Here is a 23,381-nt window from a genome sequence, read left to right as displayed (position 1 = left end):
CACTACCTGGCATTCCAGTGGTGAGTCAAGGTGGGGCATCAGGCAGACTTGGGTTAAGGGCTGTTTCTGCCATCCATCAGCTGTGAGACTCTGTAACCTCTCTGAGCCTGTTTCCTTTGGTGAAAATAGGAGGTAGCAGTGAGGGAACCTACCTCCAAGAACTGGCATGAGGATGTGGAACACTTGGCCCAGGGCCCATCATTTGCATGGGCTCTCACCACAGTGCATTCAGTTAGCTTCCAGCCTTGCCAGTCCTGCTGCCCTGGCCTGCCTGCTGCCCCAACCACACCTGCAGGCTCTTCGTCTAGAATGATTCTTCAGGGCTGTTCACCCTCCAAAGCTTATCTCAATGCCATTTCCTCACCGACCCCTCACAAGCTTCTCTGGTCTTCTGCCTCCTGCCTGCCCCTCTACAACCCAGCCCAAGCCACGTGGGTTCCCCACTCTGAACTTGGCTTAGCTGTGGTGGTTTCACTCTGGCTTTCGTGGTAGATGATTGGATATTTGTCCCAGCCTTAGATCAGACTATACAGCCTTTGAGAGTAGGAGCCAGGGATCCCCAAGATTCAGTTCAGGTGTCTTCTGTGCTACTCCACCCCACCAGAAAAGGCCTCACCTTTGTGTGCTGACTTGTCTGTCTGCACTGAGCATGCGGTTGGCTGTCTCTTGTTCACTCTGTCTTGCTGACCATGTGAATATGTCGATGGCTGGGTTACTCACTCGTTCATCTCTGTAACCACAATGCCCAATAACACTGAGCAGTCACTCTCTTTTCTAAGTGATTATTCCTTTGTTTAGTTACAGCTTCAGCACAGTGCCCAGAGTAAGGTCACGGTACATATTTTTTAAAGTTAACCAGATTCCCTCACTTTACAGATGAGGAAACAGGCCCAGAGAGGTGGCTTGACTTGCCCAAGGTCACACAGCAAGTTAGTGGCAGAGAACTAGAAGCAGGTTTCCTGACTGCCGGGGAGTGGTCGTTCTGCATCACCGCAGCTGCTAGGTAAGGACCTCAGTCCTCATGGAGCCTTTCCGAAGTCCTCTTCATGTGTCCTCATCCAGGGATGGAGAGCCAGATGTCCACGATGCTTCTGTTTTCCCTTTAATGGTCTTCCTTTGAGAATATGCTACTTTTCAGTGGGATCCAAAACCTTATTTTTCTAGGTTTTTGTCTGTTTTCTTGGCTAAGCTCAACTGATTGGAATAATTGACTTTAAAACCTTAAGTTTTATTATACAAGCAATATGACCACATCTGCCAAAAACAAAAACTCTTCCATTAGATCAACCACTGCTAGCATTTTGATGTGTTTCTTATATTTTGAGTATTCGTTTCATTTCAGGAACAGTCCTTTTCCCTGGCACTGTACCTAGAAAGGGGAAAGAAAGGCTTCGGGGATCCTGGTGTCTTCAGGGTGCCCACCAAGCCACCCAAGCTCCTCTTTTCTCCAGAGAACTCTGCCCCCCCCTAAATCTTCCCTAACAGCCTCTCTAAGCCTCACCCCTGTCTAGCCTTCAGCCACACCCACCGTTCTCTCTGAATGGCTGGTCTGGGCAGGGGGTCTTTGCAGTCTTATGCTGTGGCCCAGCAGACTGGGGGAACCCTGGCAGTGGGATGGCTGGGAGAGTTGGGATGTCTACCTAGTAAGTCACTTCATAAACCACTAACTCACGGGTGGACTTAGTCTTCCCATATTTGCATTAAAAACCAGAGGAGTTTGCATTTAAGTAAGGAACAAGAAATAATGAAATTCTGTAGAGGCCCCTAATTTTTTTTTTAATGAGAGAAATATGCCAAGATCTTTTTTCTTTTTAAATTAGGCATTTATAAGCAAGCAAGCATGCATTAATTACATAAAAATAGTTTTCAAGTAGTAGAGAAAGTCATCATATTGTCATTAGCAGCAGTGAAGGAGAGAAGGGAACAGCAATGCAGATGCTCCTGGTGGGTGTGAGGGTGGAGCTGTGGTTTTTTTTTTTCCCCCTTAATTAAAAAGTGTCATTTGTGACTCCTGACTTAAAGCAAGAACAAGATGGCATCCCCAAGCCTGGTGGGTGCAGAGGGTCGGTGGGGTCACCCAGAAAACCAGCCGAACCAGTGGGTATGAGGCAGCCTAGTTGTAGAGAGAGGAAAAGAGAAAAGGGAAGGAAAATCAATGAGGGAAATGAAGGAGTATTGGATAGGAAGATATTTGAGAAATAGAATCCGGAAGCTAAGGAGGGCCTTAGGGATTCTTTAGTCCAGTGGACACACAAACACACACACACACACAAGTGGAACTCCTAGGTTAAATGAAGTCTCCCTTGACATCCCATTCCAGTAACTAAAATCATTGACATATTCACGTTTATTGAGCATTCATATTTCAGGCATAGAGCTCAGCTCTTTTCAAAGATGAGTCATTGAATCCTCCCAACAACAAAGGAGGTAATTTTATTAGCCCGCTTTATAGATGAGATGTTGAGGCTCAGAGAGCCAGAATCCTGCCTAAGGTTGGGCAGCTAGTAAGTGACAAAGTCTGCCTTCAGCCTGTCTCATGTGAAGACCTAAATGGCATGTGATAAGCCCCCAGTCTTCATACTGTAGTCAGAAATGGAGGCGGGGCCCTTCAGGAGCATGAGTTCACAGATGATGTTGTGGAACCTCAGCTGTGACGTCAGTTACCTGAGACCATCTGTTTCACAAAGAACTGGACTGAACTCTAGGTCTGCCTTCTACCAGGTGGCTAAGGGGAACTGGTCACCCATTCTGGGCTGGACAGGCTGTGAGGGAGAGTTATGGAGACGTGGATGAGGCACATGCCCACCCAGGAAGTGGAAGAACAGGACACAGGAGTCCTGACTGTTGCCCATTAGCTATGAAAAGATGTCTTCAGTTTGGTCCTCAGGAAACCTTTGTGGAACATTCTTTGTGTCTGAAGAACCATGCTGATGGCAGGGGACAGATGAATGATACTCTTTTAGTGGGATCGAGTGTTTTGGGTGTACTCTGTAATTCTCGCTGAGGGCATTTCCTTCCCTCCTCCCCTTTCACCAGATACACGTCACTCCTTTAGGGCACTTGGAAAAACCTTCCCAGTTCAAAAATCTTGCTGGGTGCACAGTGGGTTCCTTTAGATTTTCTCCGTGACCTGTGACAAAAGGAGGGAACTTCTGTTTACCAAGCACCTGTTACATGCAAGACATCTTATATCCTACCTCACTCAGTATTCACAAGAGTACTCTTCAGATATCATGCCCACTTTAAAAAAAATTCACTTTTGGCTGCTCTGGGTCTTCATTGCTGGGCACGGGCGTTCTCTAGTTGCAGAGACTGGGGGCTCCTCTCTAGTTGCAGTGCACGGGCTTCTTGTGGTGGCTTCTGCTGTAGAGCATGGGCTCTAGGGCACACAGGCTTCAGTAGTTGTGGGCACGTGAGCTTTAGCTGTCCCAAGACATGTAGGATACTCCCAGATGAGGGATCAGACTGGTGCCCCCTACATTGCAAAGTGGATTCTTAACCACCAGACCACCTGGGAAGACCCAAGTCCACTTTTAAGATGAGGAAACTGAGGCACAGAGAAGCTAAGAAACTTGCTCAGAGTCTCTCAGTTTGAACTAGGCTGTGAGATGCATAAGGCGTGCTCTTTCCTTGCCATCCGGCTGCCCCAGTGATGCTCAGCTTCATTTCCAGCACCACCCTCAATTTCAGCCATTGTTGGTGCAGGAACTGCTCTGTGATGGATGCCCATACATAGCTCTGGCCCTAGACTTTCCTCCTAGGCTACCACTGTTGACCATATGGTCACGGACACGGCAGGGAGGAAGTCTTGGGTGAGGATGCTGGGACGTCATGGCAGGTCCCAGCTCCAAGGTGTCAGGCAACAGCAGTGGCATCAGATCCCAGCAAGTGGGTGTGGGGCAGCCTGCCAGGGCCTCAGCAGATAACTGTAGGGGCAGCTAGTTGGGGAGCAGGGGAGGCAGTCCCAGCTAAGAGTGATCCCACAGTTCTTACATATCTGTCTATCCTCCCATCCATCCACCCATCACTCACTTATCCATCTGTCCATGTGGCACTTCAGCCCACAGTCAGAACACAAATGTGGAGAAGCTGATTTTCTTGTTTGCCGTGACACCCTCACTGCTCCCCACCGCTGTGGGGGAATTGGGGGTCACCTGATGCTGGGAGTGCCTCTGCCCTGCTTCACTCTGACCTCGAGCAAGTCACTTCTCTGTGCCGAGAGTCTGGGGAACTGGAAGAACCTCAGAGCTGCCTCGAACAGGCCGCTTCTCTTATTTCATCAACAGGTAACTGAGGCAGAGTGGGGAATTAACTTGCCAAGGTCAGATAAGGAATTACTGGTGGATCTGGGACTAGATCCCAAGGGGCTGCCACTCGTTTATAAAGTGGGAATGGGAATTCTGGCTCCCCTCACCTCCTGGGATTGTTGGGAGGACCCCACGAGATAAGTGGTAGGAAAGTGATGTGAGAAATGAGGACACCAGGGCAGAAAGTCCCAGAGGTGCAACCAAGGACCCTGCTGCCGGGCCAGTGCAGATCCCATGGTGACCACAAGGGGTCAGCAGACGCTTGTGCACTCAGCTGGGATCTGCTGGAAGGCACTTAATGTGTGAGCCAGGGTCTGGGTCCTTTCATTCCTGGGGACCCCTAGCACAAGCAAGAAGATGGATGCATCCAGCCCAGCCCACTGTTGAAGCGGGAAGTATTACTTGGGTATTACAATTCAGAGCCTGGCCCAGCTGCTGACTCTGCAGGGCTCTGAGGGCTGAGGGGCCAAGCCCGGAGCGGGCCTTGGCTGGGACCCCCTGTGTCACCAGTAACCTTTATCTGGGCTTCGGCTCTCTCGCCTGCAGCTGTTCCGAGTGGGGTGGTGCAGGTGGCTGATCTCTTCACTTCCGTTCTCAAGCCCGAGATGTGGCACAGAGCTTTGCACACATGATGCTCCATAAATATCTGCTAAGCAACTCCTGCCCTGAGCAGAGCCAGAAAAATCCAGGTCAGCTTATGGCCACAGACACAGAGGTATATATGCTGGTTTGTGTCCCATTTACCCAGGAAAAGAGATGTACAAGCTAAGAGGGAGGCAGGACAGCATGTAGCTAAGAGCACAGATTTGGAAGGAAGGCCTCAGTTCAAATCCCAAGTCAGCTGCTCTCCCAGCTTTATGTCCCTTAGCAAGTGCCCTGTATAATCAAGCCAGTGTATGTTTCCTCTGCCATTATGCAGTAGGTCTAGCTTACCTCTGGTCCCTTTGCCGAATGAGAATATCTGACTGGAAGCTTTGCGTGGGGCAGAATCAGAAATAGCAGAGTCAGGAGGGCTCTGTTCTGTGATGCCGACATCTACTCCTTCAGCCCTTGCTGTCCTCTGATGTTTTATTCAGTTTCTTTAGAGAAGAGACATTGTTTTCTGCCTGGGAGAAGTATTGCCTTCACTTTGCAATCTTCAGTGTAGAGTGGGGTAGGGCAGTGGGTTGGAGCAGTTATTCCCCAACCCCTGCTCAAGGTCGTATGTGAGTCTATGTTTATTATAAACTGAGCAGATACAAAAGGATACTGGAAAATATGTGTACGGCATACAAATAATATCAACACAAAACGCCTGTGAGCTCACAAACTAGTTTGAGGAATTTGTTGTTCAGTCACTCAGTTGTGTCCAACTCTTTGTGACCCCATGGACTGTAGCATGCCAGGCTTCCCTGTTCTTCACTGTCTCCCGGAGTTTGCTCAAACTCATATTCACTGAGTTGGGAATAAAATCCCCCATTTCACTTCACTGATCTCGCTCCTACCCTCCACCATAACCTGTTGACTTTGAGCCCGAAGCCTCCCTGGGTTCTCTCAAGTCAGCTGGCTCCCACCTCCCTTTTAGCTGGCTGAGAGAAAGCTCTCAGCTGCTGCTTCCACCTGTTGCCCTCATAAGAGCTCGAATCCTCTTTCCATGTTCCAAGCATTTGTTGAAATCTCTCATTCATCAGTGACCTTTCTTTCTTTCTGGTCATGCAACGTGAGATCTTCATTCCCTGACCAGGAATCGAACTCATGGCCCCCTGCAGTGGAAACGCTGAGTTCTAACTACTGGACCCCCAGGGCATTTCCTTAGTGATCCATCTTTAAAATTGTAACATGGCCTTACCAAGCCTTCTTAACTGTTCTCTTTTGCCACATGGCATTTATCACCTTCTAAATGATCTAATTGGCATATTTCTGTCTCCTTTTATTAGAATGTAAGCTCCAGAATGACAAGGGTTTTGTCAGTTCTTTTTTTTAAATATATTTTATTACTCTTATTTTATTTATTTTTGTTTTTTGGCCCTCCCGCATGCATGTAGGGTCTTGGTTCCCTGACCAGGGATCGAACCTGTGCCCCTGCATTGGAAGGTCAGAATCTTAACCACTAGACCACCAGGGAAGTCCCCGTCAAGTTTCTTGCAATGCTCCATCATCAGGGCCTAGAAGACTTGGCGTATGATATGAATTCAATGAATGTTTGTTAAATAAAGTCTTCTTTCTAGTTCTGTTTGTTGGTAAACACTTAGTACTTTGGCAGTCTTTCCCACTTTTGTTTCAGTGGGGTCTCTTTGGGTCTCGATAAAGACGGGAGGCAAACATGGGTTCTTACTAAATACCCTGAGCTAAAAGTCTCAGCATCAGTGGTTCTCCATGTGAAGGGATCATGGACCCTTTAAGATTATAATGAAACCTACCACAAATTGGAACGTACATTTAAAATTTACATGTAATTTATGAAAACTATACACTTCATTTTAAGAACCTGTTCTCTTCTGGAGAGATATGTAGAAACTATCAACACTTGGAACTTCCTGAGGTTCAGGGGTTAAGACTCCACACTTCCACTGCAGGGGGTATGAGTTCTATCCCTGGTCTGGGAACTAAAGATCCCACAGGCCATGTGGCACAGCCAAAAAAAGGAAAAGAGAAACACCTCAATCAAAGACTAGGTGAGGATGTAGCCAAACAAATAAAAGTGTAGATGACTAAACATAAATATTTAAAAAAAAGAAACTATCAATATGGTAGCCCCAGAGGAGAGGAAGAGGGGAGTTCTTTCACAGTATAATGTGTTTACTTGAGTTCTGTACAGTGCAAGCATGACAATCTCAAAGTTGAAGAAATTAGTTAAGTATTTTACAGGAACTCATGTTCTAATCCCTTGGGGCGATCACAAACTCGCACATCCTTAGGGGCCAGGGCGGTCAGTGCACATGGCTTTAGGACCATAGGCAGTGGTGGAAGCTGTGGAGACACAGAGCTTGCACACCCCACCCCAAGATGCTTCAATTTTGTGGCATGAAAAGCATGGTGTTCATCAAACTTCACCGGCCAAACATTTCACAGAACCCTCTTCAGTTAAATAGAGAATATTTACTGAGCATGTGGTGTTGGGGAAGACTCTTGAGAGTCCCTTGGACAGCAAGGATATCCAACCAGTCCATCCTAAAGGAAATCAGTCCTGAATATTCACTGGAAGGACTGATGCTGAAGCTGAAACTCCAATACTTTGGCCACCTGATGCGAAGAGCTGACTCATTTGAAAAGACCCTGATGCTGGGAAAGATTGAAGGTGGGAGGAGAAGGGGATGACAGAGGATGAGTTGGTTGGATGGCATCACCAACTCAATGGACATGAGTGTGAGTAAACTCTGGGAGCTGGTGATAGACAGGGAGGCCTGGCGTGCTGCAGTCCATGGGGACGAAAAGAGTCGGACATGACTGAGCGACTGAACTGAACTACTATGTTAAATGAGCTTTACATACATGATTCTATTACTGTCAACCTGTGAGGCAGGGATTATTTTCCTCATTTTCATTTCACCGATGAGTAAGAGGAAGCTCAGTGAAGTGGTTGAAGGTCCCACAGCTATGAGAGTGGTTGGGCTGGGATTTCTTCAGTGGCTCTGACTCCCAAAGCCCAAGATTTTCCCTCCACATCACTGCCCATCAAGATGTGGTCCATGATGGGAACTTCCCTGGTAGCCCAGTGGTTAAGCGTTCACCTTCCAATGCAGGAGGTGTGGATTTGGTTCCTGGTCTAGCAGCTAAGAGCCCACATGCCTGGTGGTCAAAAAAAACAAAACATGAAACAGAAGCAATATTGTAACAAATTCAATAAAGACTTTAAAAATACGCCACATTAAAAAAAAACGTTTAAAACAAATGTGGTCCAAGAGTCACCCACTCAGAAACCCCTGGGGAACTCATTAAAATGTGTGCTCCCAGGCACTTCCCTGGTGGCCCAGTGGTTGAGACTCCCACGTCCACTGCCAGGGGCATGCGTTCAATCCCTGGTTGGGGTCCTAAGATCCTGCATACTGCATGGTGAGTTCAAAAATAAATAACTAAAAACTAAAATTCAGGCTTCTGAATTCTACCTCAGACCTACCGACTCAGAGTCCCAGGGAGATGGGGATGGAAAACCGGATTTATAGTAAGCTTCCCTGGAGAGATTTGCAACATCATTTTTGAACAGGTGAAACAGACACTTGGTTAAAATATTCATATATCTTGAATTATTTGAAATATTCAATATTCAAAATGTTGTAAATGCAGAGAGCCCCCCACTGCCTTCCCTGCCTGCACACTCCTCTACCCACGGTCCCCAAGAGGCAATCACTTTTCTTTGACTCAGCACATTGAAGTTTGAGGCCCATCTTAGTATTTGTGGGATATACCAAGATGGGTAGGCTTCTGCACCCTAGAGCTCACAAAAACCTGCAGCAAGGCCATCAGTCCTTCAGGGGCAGGTGTCCCAGGAAGGGCTCTCAGAGTCACCAGTACAGATGGTAGGACTTACGCTCGGGTGCATGTCTTCATCCTCTGTTTCTAGGACCTTCCAGTCTGCTCAGCCTCCGCCATCACTTTGAGTAGGGGGCTGGTCCCTGCACAGGTGGTTTTGTCACAAGATCAGAAATGGACAGTGAGTGAGGGGTGTGTAAGGACCAGCAGAAGGGAGCCTGCACAGAGGTCTGGTCTGGAGGAGTATGGGCGGAAGCCCAATACCCAACCTATCAAGCTGTATTTCCGCTTGTTTGTGGCAACCATGACCTTCCCTTTGGGATAGATTCTTTTTTTTTGGGGGGGGGGGATAGATTTTTTAAAATCAGTTGTGCTTAACCTTTCTGGGATCACAGACTCCTTTGGGAAGCCCATGAAAACTAGGGACCTTTTCTCTAGAAAAATGCACAGACACGTTAAATTCCACAGGCTAAGCTTCACAGAGGCCAGCCAAGATTCCCCAGGGGTGTCCAGGAGCTCCGAGTCCGGAACTTCTCTTTTGGAGGTGGTCTTTGTTGTACTACACCGCTGGGCTCACTAAACTCTCTCTGTTCCTTTAGAGAGTCTGAACTTTGTTGCCACTTGCAGCGAAGTGCCCTGGATGAAGTAGAGGCTAGCTGACCCAGTAGGTCGGTGAGCGGTGGCTCTGGCCCCAAGCCTGGTTGCAGGGAGAGGGGCCCCTAGACAGGTAACAGCTGCTATGGGGTGGCGGGGGGCGCGGTGGGCGTCCTCCTCAGCTTTTAGCGTCATCCGGCTGGGCCCCTGTGCTGTGGGCGCATTTTCTGGGTTTTGTGGAGCGAACCCCCGCCCCGCCCCCGACCCCACCCCGGGTCGTAGGCGGGGAGAGCCGGCGCGGGGCCGCGGCCAGAGCTGCGCTGGGAGCCCGCGGGCTCCGCATTCATCATTGTTCCCCTAGCGCCTGGCACGGGTTGGGGCGCAGGCAGGGTTGGTGACCGAAGCGCGCCGGCCCTTCTGTGTCGCCGGTTCGCCGAGCTCTCGCCCCACAAGTGTTTCCTGAGCGCCTTCCGAGGGCCAGTCCGGGAGCCGGGAGCTGGCGACTCAAGGAAAGGACGGGGGTTCAAGTCCAGCCGGCTGCGCGCCGCGAGGACCACGGAGAGCCGGTGCGGGTGGCGCGGGGCGCAAGGGCCGCACGGGCCGCGGAGGGACCCGCGCGCGCCCCCGCCGCGCGCTCGTGACGGCGCCCCAGGCCTCCGCCTCCCGCGTCCCCCCTCCCCCCGGCTCGGCCGCGCTCGGGTCGGCCGGCTCCATGGGGAAAGCGGCCGCTCTGTGCCGAGGAGGCGGCTGCGGCGGCCGCTCCCGCGGGCTGTCGTCGCTCTTCACGGTTGTCCCCTGCCTGTCCTGCCACACGGCGGCGCCGAGCATGAACGCCCCCACGCCCGGCTCCGGACCGGATCCCAAGCCTCAGCCGCAGCCGGTGCCCCAGCCTCATCGGGAGTTGGTGTCAGAACAGGTGTCGGAGCCAGTTTCTGAGCGGGCGCCAGGATCGGAGCCTGAGCTCAAGAAGATGTCTGAGCCCAGGCCAGGGTTCAGACAGGAACTGGAACTGCTGCCGGCGCTGGGGACCGGGTTGGGGCCCCGGGAAGAGTGGGGCTCAAACCCGGGGCCTGGGCCCCCCACCAAGGCCCCCTTTGAGCAGGTGCCGGCGCTGGGGCCGGCAGTGGGGAGCGTGCCCCTGATCAAGCCGGAGTCAGGGTTGTTGCCGGCATCAAAGGCCCCGCGCCCGGGGCAGGTGAAGACACACCTGGGGATGGTAGTGCCCGGGAGCAGCTCTCCGTGCGTTGTCCCCGTGGTCTCACTTCCTCTGGACAGCTTCAAGGGCTGGCTTCTCAAGTGGACCAACTACCTGAAGGGCTACCAGCGCCGCTGGTTCGTGCTCAGCAATGGCCTCCTGTCTTACTACAGGTATGGAGGTGTCAGGGTGAGGGCTGAGTTTGAAGGGTGGTGATGCTGCCGTCATGGTGACAGAGAGCATCCAGGGTTGGAGGGTGTGACCACTGGCCCAGGATGTTTGGGAACAGGCACTCCAGCAGGAGAAATAATGCCTCTGGCCAACTTTCAACTCTGGCAGGGGAGCCCCTTGTGGACAGGACCTCTGGCAAGCTTGGGTCTGGGGAATGAGCAGGAAGGTTGGAGTGAGGGAGTGATTTGGGGCCTGGGGACCCCTCTGGCCCTGGTGGTTGTGGGACCTGGGGCAGCTATCCAGAGTCGGAAACCCCAACATCCTTGAAACAAGAGCTTTTTAGTTGAGGAGCTAAAATCACTGTATTAGGGGCCGAGGGGGACAGTAACCTTGTTCAGCCCCTAGGACCCACATGTGGGAAAGGCTCCTCCTGCTCCCTCCTCAGTGAGTCAGACTGTTGCCCACTTTCCCTAGTGTCTGCTGTTTGCCGGCCTTGGCCTGAGGGCACAGCAGACTCAGCATAGTCAGACGCTTCAGGAGCCCATCTTGACATTCAACAGAGAAAAGGGAAGCGTCCCACTGTGGCCTTCTTATTCTTGAAGCAGCATGGGGTTCAAAATTGAAGTCTAGTGGTGAGATAGCTAACACTGTATTCCACTGAAACGGATTGAAAGGGGGAAAGATCCTGAAGGCTGCCTTGGTATGTTTCCTGGGGACGGATGGTTTAAACTTTGAGATCTTAGATCAGTCTCTACCGTAATAGATTCTCCAACCTGAGCACGCATTGGAATTTGCTGAAGGGCTTGTTGAAACCTTGCTCGGCCATCCTGCTGAGGTTCTGCGGCAGGGGGTCTAGGAGGGCCTGAGAGTCGCTTTTCTAACGAGTTCCCAGTGATGTTGCTCAGGACCGCAGTCTGAGAAGCACGATTTCATTGTCACTGCAAACAGGAGGGCCCTGCCTTTCTGAAACTCAGGTCACTTTGCTCACTTTACTCAGCTGGGCAGTCTCTTCCAGTTACCCACTGGAGCATTCATGTGGCCCTTCCTAGCCTTTTTGGAACACGGCTTCTAGAGGATAGTTGAATCTGTAATACCCTAGATTATTTGGGACCTCTGCTGACCTTAAGCGGTGGTTCCCGCTCAAAGTGGGGATCGCTGTCTTTAATTCCCGGCAGGGGGGAAAGCTGACCTGTGTTCCTCACGCGACCGTCTCCTGTGGTGGTGTGGTGCCCCTCGGCCCACTCGCTGCACCATACACATCACAGGACAGAGTGTTCTCAGAGTTAGGCCACTGAGCAAAACGAGATCCTTTTCCAAATGATGTTTTTATCCCACTTCCCTACCCTGTCTGGTGTGTAGGGTATGCATTCACCTACGCATGCAGTGATAGAGATCATCGATGATTTGCTATAAAGAAGTGTCACCCTGTCTTCTTACAGGTAAAGGACGTAACACATAGGGCATGTCGACTGTGGACCACACTCTCTGTCTTATGTTCATTTATTTCATCCCCGAAATCACACTGTGAGGTGGGTTCTGGGATTGTCTTCTTGTGCAAATGAGGAGTCCTGAGGTTTACCAGAGGGACGTGTCTTGTCCAGAGCCACTGGACCAGGTAGGCAGTGGAGAGAGAGTCTGACCTGGGCCCTTTGCGCTCCAAAGTCTGTGCCTGTCCCAGATGTGAGGACTGACGCCAGTTCAAACTTGAGTTCAGCATTTCTGAGTTATCTGTGTCTTCCCAGGTACTACTGAGGGTCAGTAGTCGGGGTCAAGGTAATGTTTATGAGTCTAGGGTCCCACCGTGGCAGGAAGGCCTAGTTGTAGTGGAAAACCTGACCTCATGTGTTTTTGTTTTGTTTTAATCAGTAGAACAAAAGTGTCCCCCCCCTTTCTTTTAGGATATTAATAACTATGTATAGACAGTTGGCCTTTCAAGGTAACTTGAAATGTCTAGATTCTCTGGGTAGTGAAGAAAAATTCTTCTTGTTTGCTGATTAGGTTGAGGGGACAAATACTGGTTTAGGGGAGAGGAAGGGGCGGGAACAAGTTTCCTTGTGTGTGTGTTTGCACAGTCCAGCTCTGTAGTTTGATTCGTGGATGTTTCTAGATTTCAAGGTGGGCCAGGTTGTTGCTCCAGTAGCTTGGGTGGGATGAACGATCCTTGATGTTTATACAGCTTTCTCCCTCCTTTAGCCCCATATGACCCCGCCATGCAGATGTTCTCAGTCCCATTTTATAGGACGGGAAACTGAGGCTGAATAGTGAGCTTCAGGGGTGGTGTCTCCCGAGGTGCCCAGCCTGAAGGCAGTGTCTCCAGTGCCACAGAAGCCGAGTTAGTCTCCAAGTGCAGAAAAGGCCCTTCTGCAGTGGAATCACGCCTCACTTCTCCCCTGCGCTCCAGTTCTGCCTTCTGGAAGACACTTTGCTTCTCCTCAGGCCTCCCAGTGCCTCAGGTTTTGACAGCACTCTGCTGTCCCTGCTTGTGGTCTGAATCCTGCCTTCCAGACCAGGCCTGGCCGTTCTGCCTGCTGGGCTCAAGGCTGAGCACCCTCCAGGCCTGCCGCTCACAGTCTTGACAGCTCAGGGTGGGTTATCTGGGCCTCCATCTGCACTCAGGTCCTTGGCTCTCTAATTGTGTGTGGCTGGAATAGAGGCAAATTCTGGTGCTTGTGAGTTGCAAACAGATTGAGAGAACTCCTTTTTCATGATCTCCTTTCTTTCTTTTTAGTTGTGGCATGCAGAATCTTTAGTTGCAGCATGCAAACTCTTAGTTGCAGCGTGTGGGATCTAAGTTCCCTGACCAGGGTTTGAACCCAGGCCCCCTGCCTTGGGAGCATGGAGTCTTAGACACTGGACCACCAGGGAAATCCCCAAAGTTACCATTTCTTTCATGATCTTTCCTTAGGGGCCTGGTAGAGTCAGCTGGGTGATGTGGCTGCTGAGGAAGGAACCAGAGCTGCTTCTCTTGGTAGTTTCCCTTTTGGAAAAACTGTAAATTTTGTTTGTTTGTTTGTTTTGAAACTGAGCAAAGCCTGGTTTGGACATTTCTTGTGTTCCTTGCCTGATCCTATGCTCCAGCCTGCCTCTCTCCAGGATAACTATCATTCCAAATCCTGATCAACATCCGCTTTCTTTTTTTAAATTTAGTTTTATCTCATCTGTATGCTGGAGAAGGAAATGGCAACCCACTCCAGTATTCTTGCCTGGGAAAATCCCAGAGGAGCCTTGTGGGCTGCAGTCCGTGGGGTCACAAAGAGTCGGACACGACTGAGCGACTAAGCACTCGCACATCTATATACAATTAAAAAAAAGTTTTTCATTTCAACCATTTTTATTTTATTTTTAAAAATCTTGTTTTATTTCATTTTAAAATATTTATTTGGTTGCACCAGCTATTAATTTTGGCATGTGGGATCTAGCTCCTTGACCAGGGATCGAATCTGGGACCCCTGCAACTGGGAGCGTGGAGTCTTAGCTACTGGACCAGCAGGGAAGTCCCTCAACCATCTTTAACTTTGTGAAAAGGGATCTTGTCCGACATATGATTTGGGGGGGCTGATTTTGGGTGCGTTGTGACAGCCGGGTTGAAAGTGCACCTTTTACCTGTGTGTGCCCCTCTTGTTAGTGCGTACGTTAGTAGTTAGTTAGTAGTCAGTCAGTTAGTAGTAGTCAGTTAGTAGTATCTGACTCTCTGCAACCCCATGGACTGCAGCCTGCTAGGCTCCTCTGTCTGTGAAATTTCCCAGGCAAGAATACTGAGTGGGTTCCTGCGTCTCTTGTGTCTCCTGCATTGCAGGTGGATTCTTTACCACTGAGTCACCTGGGAAGCCCTCTCCTCTTGATGGGTGACTACAGAAACACTTGAATGCGTGCGGGAGTCCTTGCAGGTGAAATCACTGGGTTGTGGAGAATGTGAACGCCAAGCTCTTTTCCAGAGCAGTTGTGCCGGTTTATAGTCCCACTGGGAACAAATAAGAGCTTTTTGTGGATCTCTGTCTTTTGCAGCTCTTGGTATTGTCAGTGTTGATTTTGCCAATTAAATTAGTATTGCATCGTCGTCTTGACCTGCATTTCAGTTATTTTCACTTTGATAGAAAATCAGTGGGGGTTTGGATTAGAATTTCTCCATTAAGTCTGGCTTCCTCGAGTGCTACTGTCCTAGATTTTGCTGGAAAAGCTCATTCAGTGTCAAGTTTGTTCCAAGGGAGAAAGTACACAGTGCCAACAACTGGGCTTAGTAACATTCATATTATCAGGACTAACAAGACGCTCTTTGTAAATATTGTCACATACTGAAAACATTTCTGGGAGGTCTGGGTATTTGTTGGCAGGTTTTTACTTCTTTCCAACAATGTGCTAGGAATATAAATACAGGAGGCAAGGTTATTCTATTGCCCGACACACTTAATCATGTATCTGTTTGAATATTTGAATACCAATAAAGGAAATGTGGTTTTGTGCTCTTTTTTTGGTTGTTAGTTCCCATTTAAACAATTTCATCCCCAGTTCTCATCTCACAGGGAACGTGTAACTACCTGAAATTAGGGAAGAATTCATAAATAATGCAGAATTTTCAAAGGTATGGGCTTCCCTGGTGGCTCAGCTGGTAAAGAATCTGCATGCAATGCGGGAGACCTGGGTTCGATCCCTGGGTTGGGAAGATCCCTTGGAGAAGGGAACAGCTATCCACTCCAGTATTCTGGTCTGGAGAATTCCTTGGACTGCATAGAATTGAGTTGTAAAGAGTTGGACATGACTGAGCGACTTTGACTCTTCAAAGGTATTAGCCCCAACAAGTTCTTACGGTGAGGGTGTTTCAAACATAATCTTTATCCACATTAATGACACAGTTGATTTGATTAAACAAAAGTCTGTTTTGTTCTATACAAGTTGCCTGCTCGGCAACACTAGAAATGACATTTGCTTCCCGGGAAATGATTTCAAGCAAATCATGAAACAAAAACTTTTTTGAAATATTTGTTTGGCTGCATCGGGTCTTGGTTGTGGCACTCAGGATCTTCGTCGCATCGTGTAGGATTTTTCGCTGGTGCACAGACTTCCGAGTTGTAGCACATGGTCTCCAGAGCGCATGGACTCAGTCGCTGTGGCGAGTGGGCTTAGTTGCTCAACCAGGGATTGAACCCACATTCCCCGCATTGCAAGGCCAGTTCTTAACCACTGGATCACCAGGGAAGTCCCCCCAAAATGTTTTAATTTATTATTGTTCAGGCTAATCTGTGGGTAGGAATGGTGAAGCCAGTTATTGATTACAGGACCAAGGAAGTTAGTCTGAATCTATAAGAAAGAAGGCTCCAGTCAACTGAAAGCAAGTTTTGAAAGTCCTCCAGCCGAGGAAGCCCACTGAACACATGGTGAACCGGGCCCACTTTTAGGGTAGTGGCCAAGACATTTTTGCCTGTAGGTTGGATTGAGAACTCCTCCAGTGAGGCCAAATCTCAAACTCTCCTGGAGACAGTATTTTTTATATAGTTGTGGTGCACAGGCTTAGCTGCTCATCAGCGTGTGGGGTCTTCTGGCATTAGGGATCTAACCCGAGTCTCTTGATTTGGCAGGGAGAATCTTTACCACTGAGCCATCAGGGAAGCCTAGTATTTTTTAAAATAAGGTTTTACTGGGACACAGTCATGCCCATTCATTTTGGTTATGGCTACTTTGTTTGTTTTTTTTTTTTGCAGCACTGCAAGTTTTGTGGGCTCTTAGTTCCCCGACCAGGGATTGAACTCTTGTCCTCATCAGTGAAAGTAGAGTCTTATATGTGACTGCACAGTGAAAGCGCAGTCTTATCTTAATCCCCCGAGACAGTCTTTTTGATGTCAGTTTGGTGGTGGTTTAGTCACCCAAGTCGTGTCCAATTCTTGACGACCCCATGGACTGTAGCCTGCTAGGCTCCTCTTTCCATGGGATTCTCCAGGCAAGAATACTGGAGTGGGTTGCCATTTCCTGCTCCATGATGTCAGTTTAGGTGATGCTTAAAGGATGGAGCTAGAAAAGACCATCTAGTTGCAAAATGTCCCCGAAAACATGAAGTTGGAAGTGCAAGTCTTCAGGTTAAGCCACTAGGTTATCCACCTCAGAAGGTGGCCTTATTATATTGGATTCGGCTTTAATTTGAAATATCATCCAGTGTTTTATATTATGAGACCATAAGGAAGCTGGGAAGGAATGCACAGGTTGAAAATGTGTACACATTTCTTTAATGTTTAGCACAAAGGTGTTGCAGAGAGCCTATAAGAGGACTGGCAGTATGTTTTGGAGGAGACAGTGCACGTCAGTGTTCTTAGCAAGGTCTTCTTGTTGTTCAGTTGCTAAGTCATGTCCTACACTTCGGGACCCCATGGACTTCAGCACACCAGGCTCCTCTGTCCTCCACTGGCTCCTGGAGTTTGCTCAAATTCACGTCCATTGAGTTGGTGATGCTATCTAACCATCTCATTCTCTCCTGCTCCCTTTCCCTGTTGCCTTCAACCTTTCCCAGCACGAGGATCTTTTCTAGTGAGTCAGCTCTTCACATCAGGTAAAGTATTGGATTTTCAGCTTCAGTTACAGTCCTTCCAATGAATATTCAGGGTTAATTTCCTTTAGGATTGACCTTGCAGTCCGTGGGACTCCCAAGAGTGTTCTCCAGCATCACAATTTGAAAGCATCAGTTCTTTGGCACTCAGCCTTCTTCATGGTCTGACACTCACATTCGTACATGGGTACTGGAAAAACCATAGCTTTGACCACACAGACCTTTGTGGGCAAAGTGACGTCTCTGCTTTTTAATATGTTGTCTAGGTTTGTCATAGCTTTCCTTCCAAGGAGAAGGCATCTTTTAGCGAAGTGTAGTGACACAAATTATAATTCCCCCACATAACCCGCTCCTTTTCCTGACCCTCTTTCTGTGAATAGCTGAAAACCTGAGTCACACTTGCTGCTTCCTGCCGCCCTCACCCTACATCAGATGGAACTGCCAAGCCCTGCCTGTCTTCTTCCCCTCGTCCACCCCTCCTCCCCACTGCTGGTGCCACATCATGGCTCAGGTCTGCCTTCTGCTGACCTGGTGTCCCAGCCCCAGCTTCTGCCCTGGACGGGGGCCCTGGTGTGGCGCCACCTGCCCGCCCCAAGGGCCTTATATTTTCCTGTCCTCTCCAGGAATCTCTTTCAGCAGTTCCATCCCCTGTGTTAGCATCCACCTACTGTGGGTTTCTCGCACTTGAAATATCCATAATGGCCCCAGACCGACCTAAGGACCACATCTTTCTCCTTTGGGAGTTTATAGGGTTGCTGTGTGGGCACCTCTGCAGACAGCTTTGTGCCAAAGGGACACTGTGGTCAAGTTTGGCATCTTCCTTGTTTTTTTTTAATTAAAAAAATTTTGGTGGCGGGGAGGGTGCATGTGTCTTGTGGGATCTTAGTTCCCCAACCACGGATCGAACCCGGGCTCCCTGCATTGGGAGTGCAGAGTCCTAGCCAGTGGACCACCAGAGACGTCTCAGCTCAGGCACTTTTCTGACCTAGACCTTCCCCGAGGCCCTTCGGTGACTTGGGTTTACCCAGGACGAGGGTACACTGGCCACATGGGCCTCCTTCCTCCACAGGACCTCCTTCCCTTTTGCACCTGTGGTGAGATGTCTGGTGTGAGTTCTTCCGCTGCTGCACACCCCTGTACCTTCTTCGGGGAGGGTCTGTTAATCCAGGATCAGAGCCAGCACACAGTCTGCAGCATGGTGACGGCGAACGCACAGCAGCTTTGGTTGTGTCACTTATTGAGGGCCAACAGTGTACAAGGCAGCACGGGAGACAGGCACGTGTACATCGTGAAACCACAGGGTGGAGGAGGAGGGACCCACTCTCCAGTTTCAGTAGTAATTCTCTTCCTGGCCAGTCTCCGCATCCATCCTGGCCAGTCAGTAAGAGGCCAGCGGCTTCAGGCAAAGGGCTGTGGGGCTTCCCAGGGGGCTGGATATTCAAGCCTATGGCTTTCACACCTCCTGTAGTCTTCTGGGATGCAGTTGGCAAAAGATGTCAATAAAGAAAGACAGGCTTGTGAAAAGGACGTGAGGTTCCTTAAACCAAGATCAATGTCTGTTTATCCCAGGAGGGAACAAAATATGGAGGAAATGGGCCTGTTTCCTGGACAACTACTCTGGATGCTGACATGCGGAGAGGAGATAATGAGAGATGCCCCTAAACTAAATTGATATTGGCAGCTTAATGTGTGTTGAGTCACATGCCAGGTGTCACCACACAGATGTGGCTTGAAGAGGTTCCCTTTGTAATTGCACACTTGAAGCAAACTGTCAGCGAGTTTTAGGGTCACGCTGGGTACCATGTGCTTTTTTTCTTTTACGAGCGGCTCTATCCTGCGTGTTCCCACTTTTAAAGGTTCTCAGAGTTCTGATCACTTAGCTTCACTCCTCTTGGCCCCTTGTCACATGCTCAGCCACAGCTCTGTGCCTCCAATGCCGGTTTAACGATCTTGACTCACACCTTTTGATCTGCGTTGCTGGGCCATTGCCTAAACCAAGAAGAGGGCAGATGGCCTCGCTGAGCTTGCTGGGAACCAGACTGTGTTGTCCTCTGAAGCGGCAGTACGCTCTGTCTTCCTAATTATAACTCAGAGTTTGTGGCTTCCCTGGACTCACCTCTCACTGCCCTTCCCAATCAGTTTCCTCCACCCGCCTTCCTCTGTCATCAACTCTGCTTCTGCCCAACTCACCTTATTCTCCTTCTGCCAGCCACATGCCTTTCACCCTTCCCTTCAGATCTCTGCACCCACCACCTCCCAGCAAGCACAACCCTCCCCACTGCTGCAGGCAGCCTAGCCAGGCAGTTGAATTCCAGGTCATCTCAGCCTGAACCTGCCTGGATCCCCCTGCAATGAGTTGGGCTGGCAGAGCCATCCTTCCTCTGATGGCCCTTGTGTGTTGTGTCATTTGGCCGTGTACTCCTGTTAGCTGGCTGTTGGTCCGTCTCCTCCCCGCAGAGCATGGGGCTGTCTTCTTTCTGTGGTGTCCCCTGGGGTTCTGGGCATAGTGCCTTGTACTTGTAGATTCCCAAATGCCGGTGAATTTTTTTTTTTTTTCACAGAAGCTGCACATGGCCCAGCTTCTTAGTTTGAAGGCTTATCCTAAGACAAGGATATGTGATGATATTGAGAGCTCACTGTATTCATTTACATTTAAAACTCTTTGTTATAAAGAGTTTAAAACATCTATAAGAGTAGAGAGTAGGATAATGGACCCGTGTTCACCCATTTCTCTAGTTTCAACAATTACTAACTTCCCGGCCAATCTCATTTCATCTCAGCACCCTTAACCCCACACCATTTTGAAGTGAATTTCAACTATCATACATCACCTGTAAATATTTCAGTAAGTCTCTTTAAAGGATAAGGGCTGTTAAAAAACATATCCACAGCACCATTGTTACAACTAAAATTAGCAATAATAATTCCTTATTATCATCAAATATCAAGTCAGTGTTCAAAGTTTCAGTGGGCTCAAGTGCCATAAATTTTTTTTTCATAAATGGTTTTTTGATACATTTGTTTGTATCAGGACCTAAATAAGGTCTGCCTATAGACTGTCCCACAGTCTGTGGGACTTCCCCTGTGGTCCAGTGGTTAAGAATCTGCCTTCCAATGCAGGGGATGTGGGTTTGATCCCTGTTTGGGGAACTAAGGTCCCACACGCCACGGGGAAACTGAGTTCGTGTGCTCTGAAGCCCGCTCACCACAACTAGAGAGAAGCCTGCATGCCGCAGTGACTATCCAGAGTGCTGTATCTAAGACCCGACGCAGCCAAATATATTAATTAATTTCTTAAAAGTTAAAACAGTGTCCCTCTAGTTTTGCTGGTTGCTTCCTCTTTGTGTAGGTTAACACGTTCCCGTGTCCTCTGTAGTTCCCTAACTTGGTAGATGGAGCTAGAAACTTATCAGGTGGTGACGTATTCTTCCCTCAGGAGCTCATGATGTCCGGTGACTCCTCGGTGTTTGACGTTAGCAGGTGGTAGCAGTCAGTCTTAGATTAACCTAATTCTATCATTCTTCCTCACTTATTAGCAGGAATACTTCTATAAAGAGAAATTTACCCTCATCTGCTTGGGTTACTCAAGGATACGGTTCACCCAGGAAAGGCAGAATAAATGCTGTGTCAACCCACTGCTGCATAGTCCTTACTGATACTCACGTCATCCGGCCTTCTCTTTGCCTAGTGCAGCCTCTTCGGTTGTTTCTGGAGTCCTCTGGAAAGGACCCTGATGCTGTTGATAGCGTCCCATGTCCGGCTTGAAAAGATGTTCCAGGCTCTCTTTGTACTCGTCTTGGCCCAGCCCTGGCGTCAGCCGTTTCTGACTGTACTCCAACTGGGAGGCTGGCAGGTGCTAGAATGAGTCATGTGAAAACAGGAAACGGCCTTGACACCAGCCTGCTTCGACTTGCAGGAATCTTTAAAAGGAAGGGAAGCGGAGGTACAAACCTCAGTGTTCTGTTTGCCCGATGTCTTCATGAGCTGGGCAGAGGCTGTTCCTAGCTGTACTTAAGGTTTTTGAGTCATCAGAGAAAACTTCAACGCATGACACAAAAATTGTGATGGAGACAGTACCCTGTATTTTTACCCTGTTCTATCTTAGATTCCACTAATGACTGTGTTTGAACAGTGGTTAGTGGTGTATAGGGCTTCCATGGTGGCTCAGCTGGTAAAGAATCTGCCTGCAACGCGTGAGACCTGGGTTTGATCCCTGTATTGGGAAGATCCCCTGGAGAAGGAAATGGCTACCCACTCCAGTATTCTGGCCTGGAGAATTCCCTGGACTGTATAGTCCATGGGGTCTCAAAGAGTCGGACACGCCTGAGCAACTGTCACTAGTGGTGTATAAGGTGTTTATCCATATGTCATCCCATCTGATGACAAACCCAGGGAGAAAGGTTGTCATTATGTCCTGGTAACAAATGAGAAAGCCAGGGTTTGTCCCACTGCATTGGTGTTGCTTAGTGGGTGGCGGAGCTAAGATCTGAACCCAGCACTTTCTGGAATTCCACCACTGGAGCCTGTCCTCTTAGTGTTAGAAGTTCTGTCTTCCCACCCAAACAAGCCGTCCCTCCAGATCTCCCTGGTGTGGATACTTCCGGGTCCCACTTGGGAGACCTGCAAGTGGGCAGCCTCCCCCATGAAGAGATGGTCGGGGTCGTTTGTCTCCTCTCAGTTCCCACCAGTTCCCTTCATTCAGGAGATACCCTGGCTTGCCCATCTTCAGGGTCAGTCCCTGCATGAGACCCCACAGCAGGGCCCCCTCACTTTTTTTTTTAGCAGGACCTTTTGTCATCAGCTAAACACTGAAACCATTGGCAAGGTCAGCTGCCTACATGCTACATGCATTGGGCTTACCCATTATCCACTGCCACAGAACTCTGAGGCTTAAAAGGACAACAATGGTTTTATTATTGCCCACGGTTTTCTGTTGGGTGGGAATCCAGAAAGGCCTTGGTTGGACAGTTCTGGCTCAGGCCCTCAAGTGGGGCTGCAGTCAGCTGGTGGCTGCGGTTGGGATGGCAGGTTCCGGAGCATCTGGAGGCTGGCCGAGCATCTCTCTCAATCCACAGGGTCTCAGAGCTTCTCCTTGGCTCTGTCCACACAGCTGGTTTGGGCATCCTTACTGCACAGCGGCTTCAGGGCAGACAGGCTACTTCCCTCAGGGCTGCCTCCCCTCAGAGGGAGCGTCCCAAGAGAGCAGGGCAGACAGGCACGGACCAGACCTGATCCAGAGACTACATTTTCAGCATTACTGCTCTGATCACTGGACCCAGAGTTGTCTTTGGTCCTTAATCCAGTTTGAGTTCATTTTTGTATATGGTGTAAGTTAAGGGTCCAATTTCATTTATTTGCATGTGGATACAGTATCCAGTTTTTTTCCAGCACCATTAGTTGAAGCGGGCTTCCCAGGTGGCGCAGTGGTATTGAATACACCCTGCAAGGCAGGAGACGCAGGAGATGCAGGTTCGATCCCTAGGTTGGGAAGATCTCCTAGAGGAGGAAATGGCAACCCACTACAGTATTCTCGCCTGGAGAATCCTACGGACAGAGGAGCCTGGCGGCCTACAGTCCACAGGGTCACACAAAGAGCTGGACACGACTAAGCATGCACACGACAACAAATTTGTTGACGAGAACTGTCCTTTTCCCATTGAGTGGTCTCGGCACCCCTGTCAAAGATCATTTGACCGCATATGTGAAGGTGGAAACCAAACCCTTTTGGAAAACGCGGACACTCACTGAACAGGACAACCTGTCATCCTCAAGGTCCAGCTGCGGCTCTGTCCCCAGGGCCCGTGGGAAGTGAAGTCCAAGAAGATGGACCTCTGCGGTCGCGTCTCTCTTCTCAAGACCGCTGTGACGAGCTGCAGAGCCTTCTTCTCACACAGTGTTTGCGGTAGCCGAAGAGGAGGCGGGCGGAGATCAGGAGCGGACCCTGAGGTTGCCCACAGAGGCTGCTGACAGGCGCCTGCTTTTCCACACTGGAGCCTCCTTCTCCACCTTCCCCTCCGCCCGTACCCGTGCAGCCCATTCACCCGCAGGACCAGCCTCAGCTCTGCTTCTCCAGGGTCATCTGACCGCGTCCTCCAAGGTCACACTATAGTAACAACCGGGTCTGACCGTCCTA

At 49.5% G+C, this 23,381-nt stretch overlaps 1 protein-coding gene across 1 annotated transcript in view; it reads left to right on the top strand.

Annotated features, from left to right (window-relative positions):
- The first annotated feature begins 9,708 nt into the window (after positions 1-9,708).
- The window catches only part of OSBP2 (oxysterol binding protein 2), a 120,446-nt gene continuing 106,773 nt past the window's right edge, over positions 9,709-23,381 (top strand). The window contains exon 1 of the mRNA XM_043901331.1: positions 9,709-10,718. Within this exon, the coding sequence (XP_043757266.1) occupies positions 10,063-10,718 (656 nt within the window). The 5' untranslated portion in view covers positions 9,709-10,062. The remainder of the gene's footprint in view (positions 10,719-23,381) is intronic.

Source organism: Cervus elaphus, chromosome 5, assembly GCF_910594005.1.
Source record: "Cervus elaphus chromosome 5, mCerEla1.1, whole genome shotgun sequence".
Classification (NCBI taxonomy): domain Eukaryota; kingdom Metazoa; phylum Chordata; class Mammalia; order Artiodactyla; family Cervidae; genus Cervus; species Cervus elaphus.
Note: the sequence above shows the minus strand (reverse complement) of the source record. Positions and strands in the feature narration are given on the sequence as shown.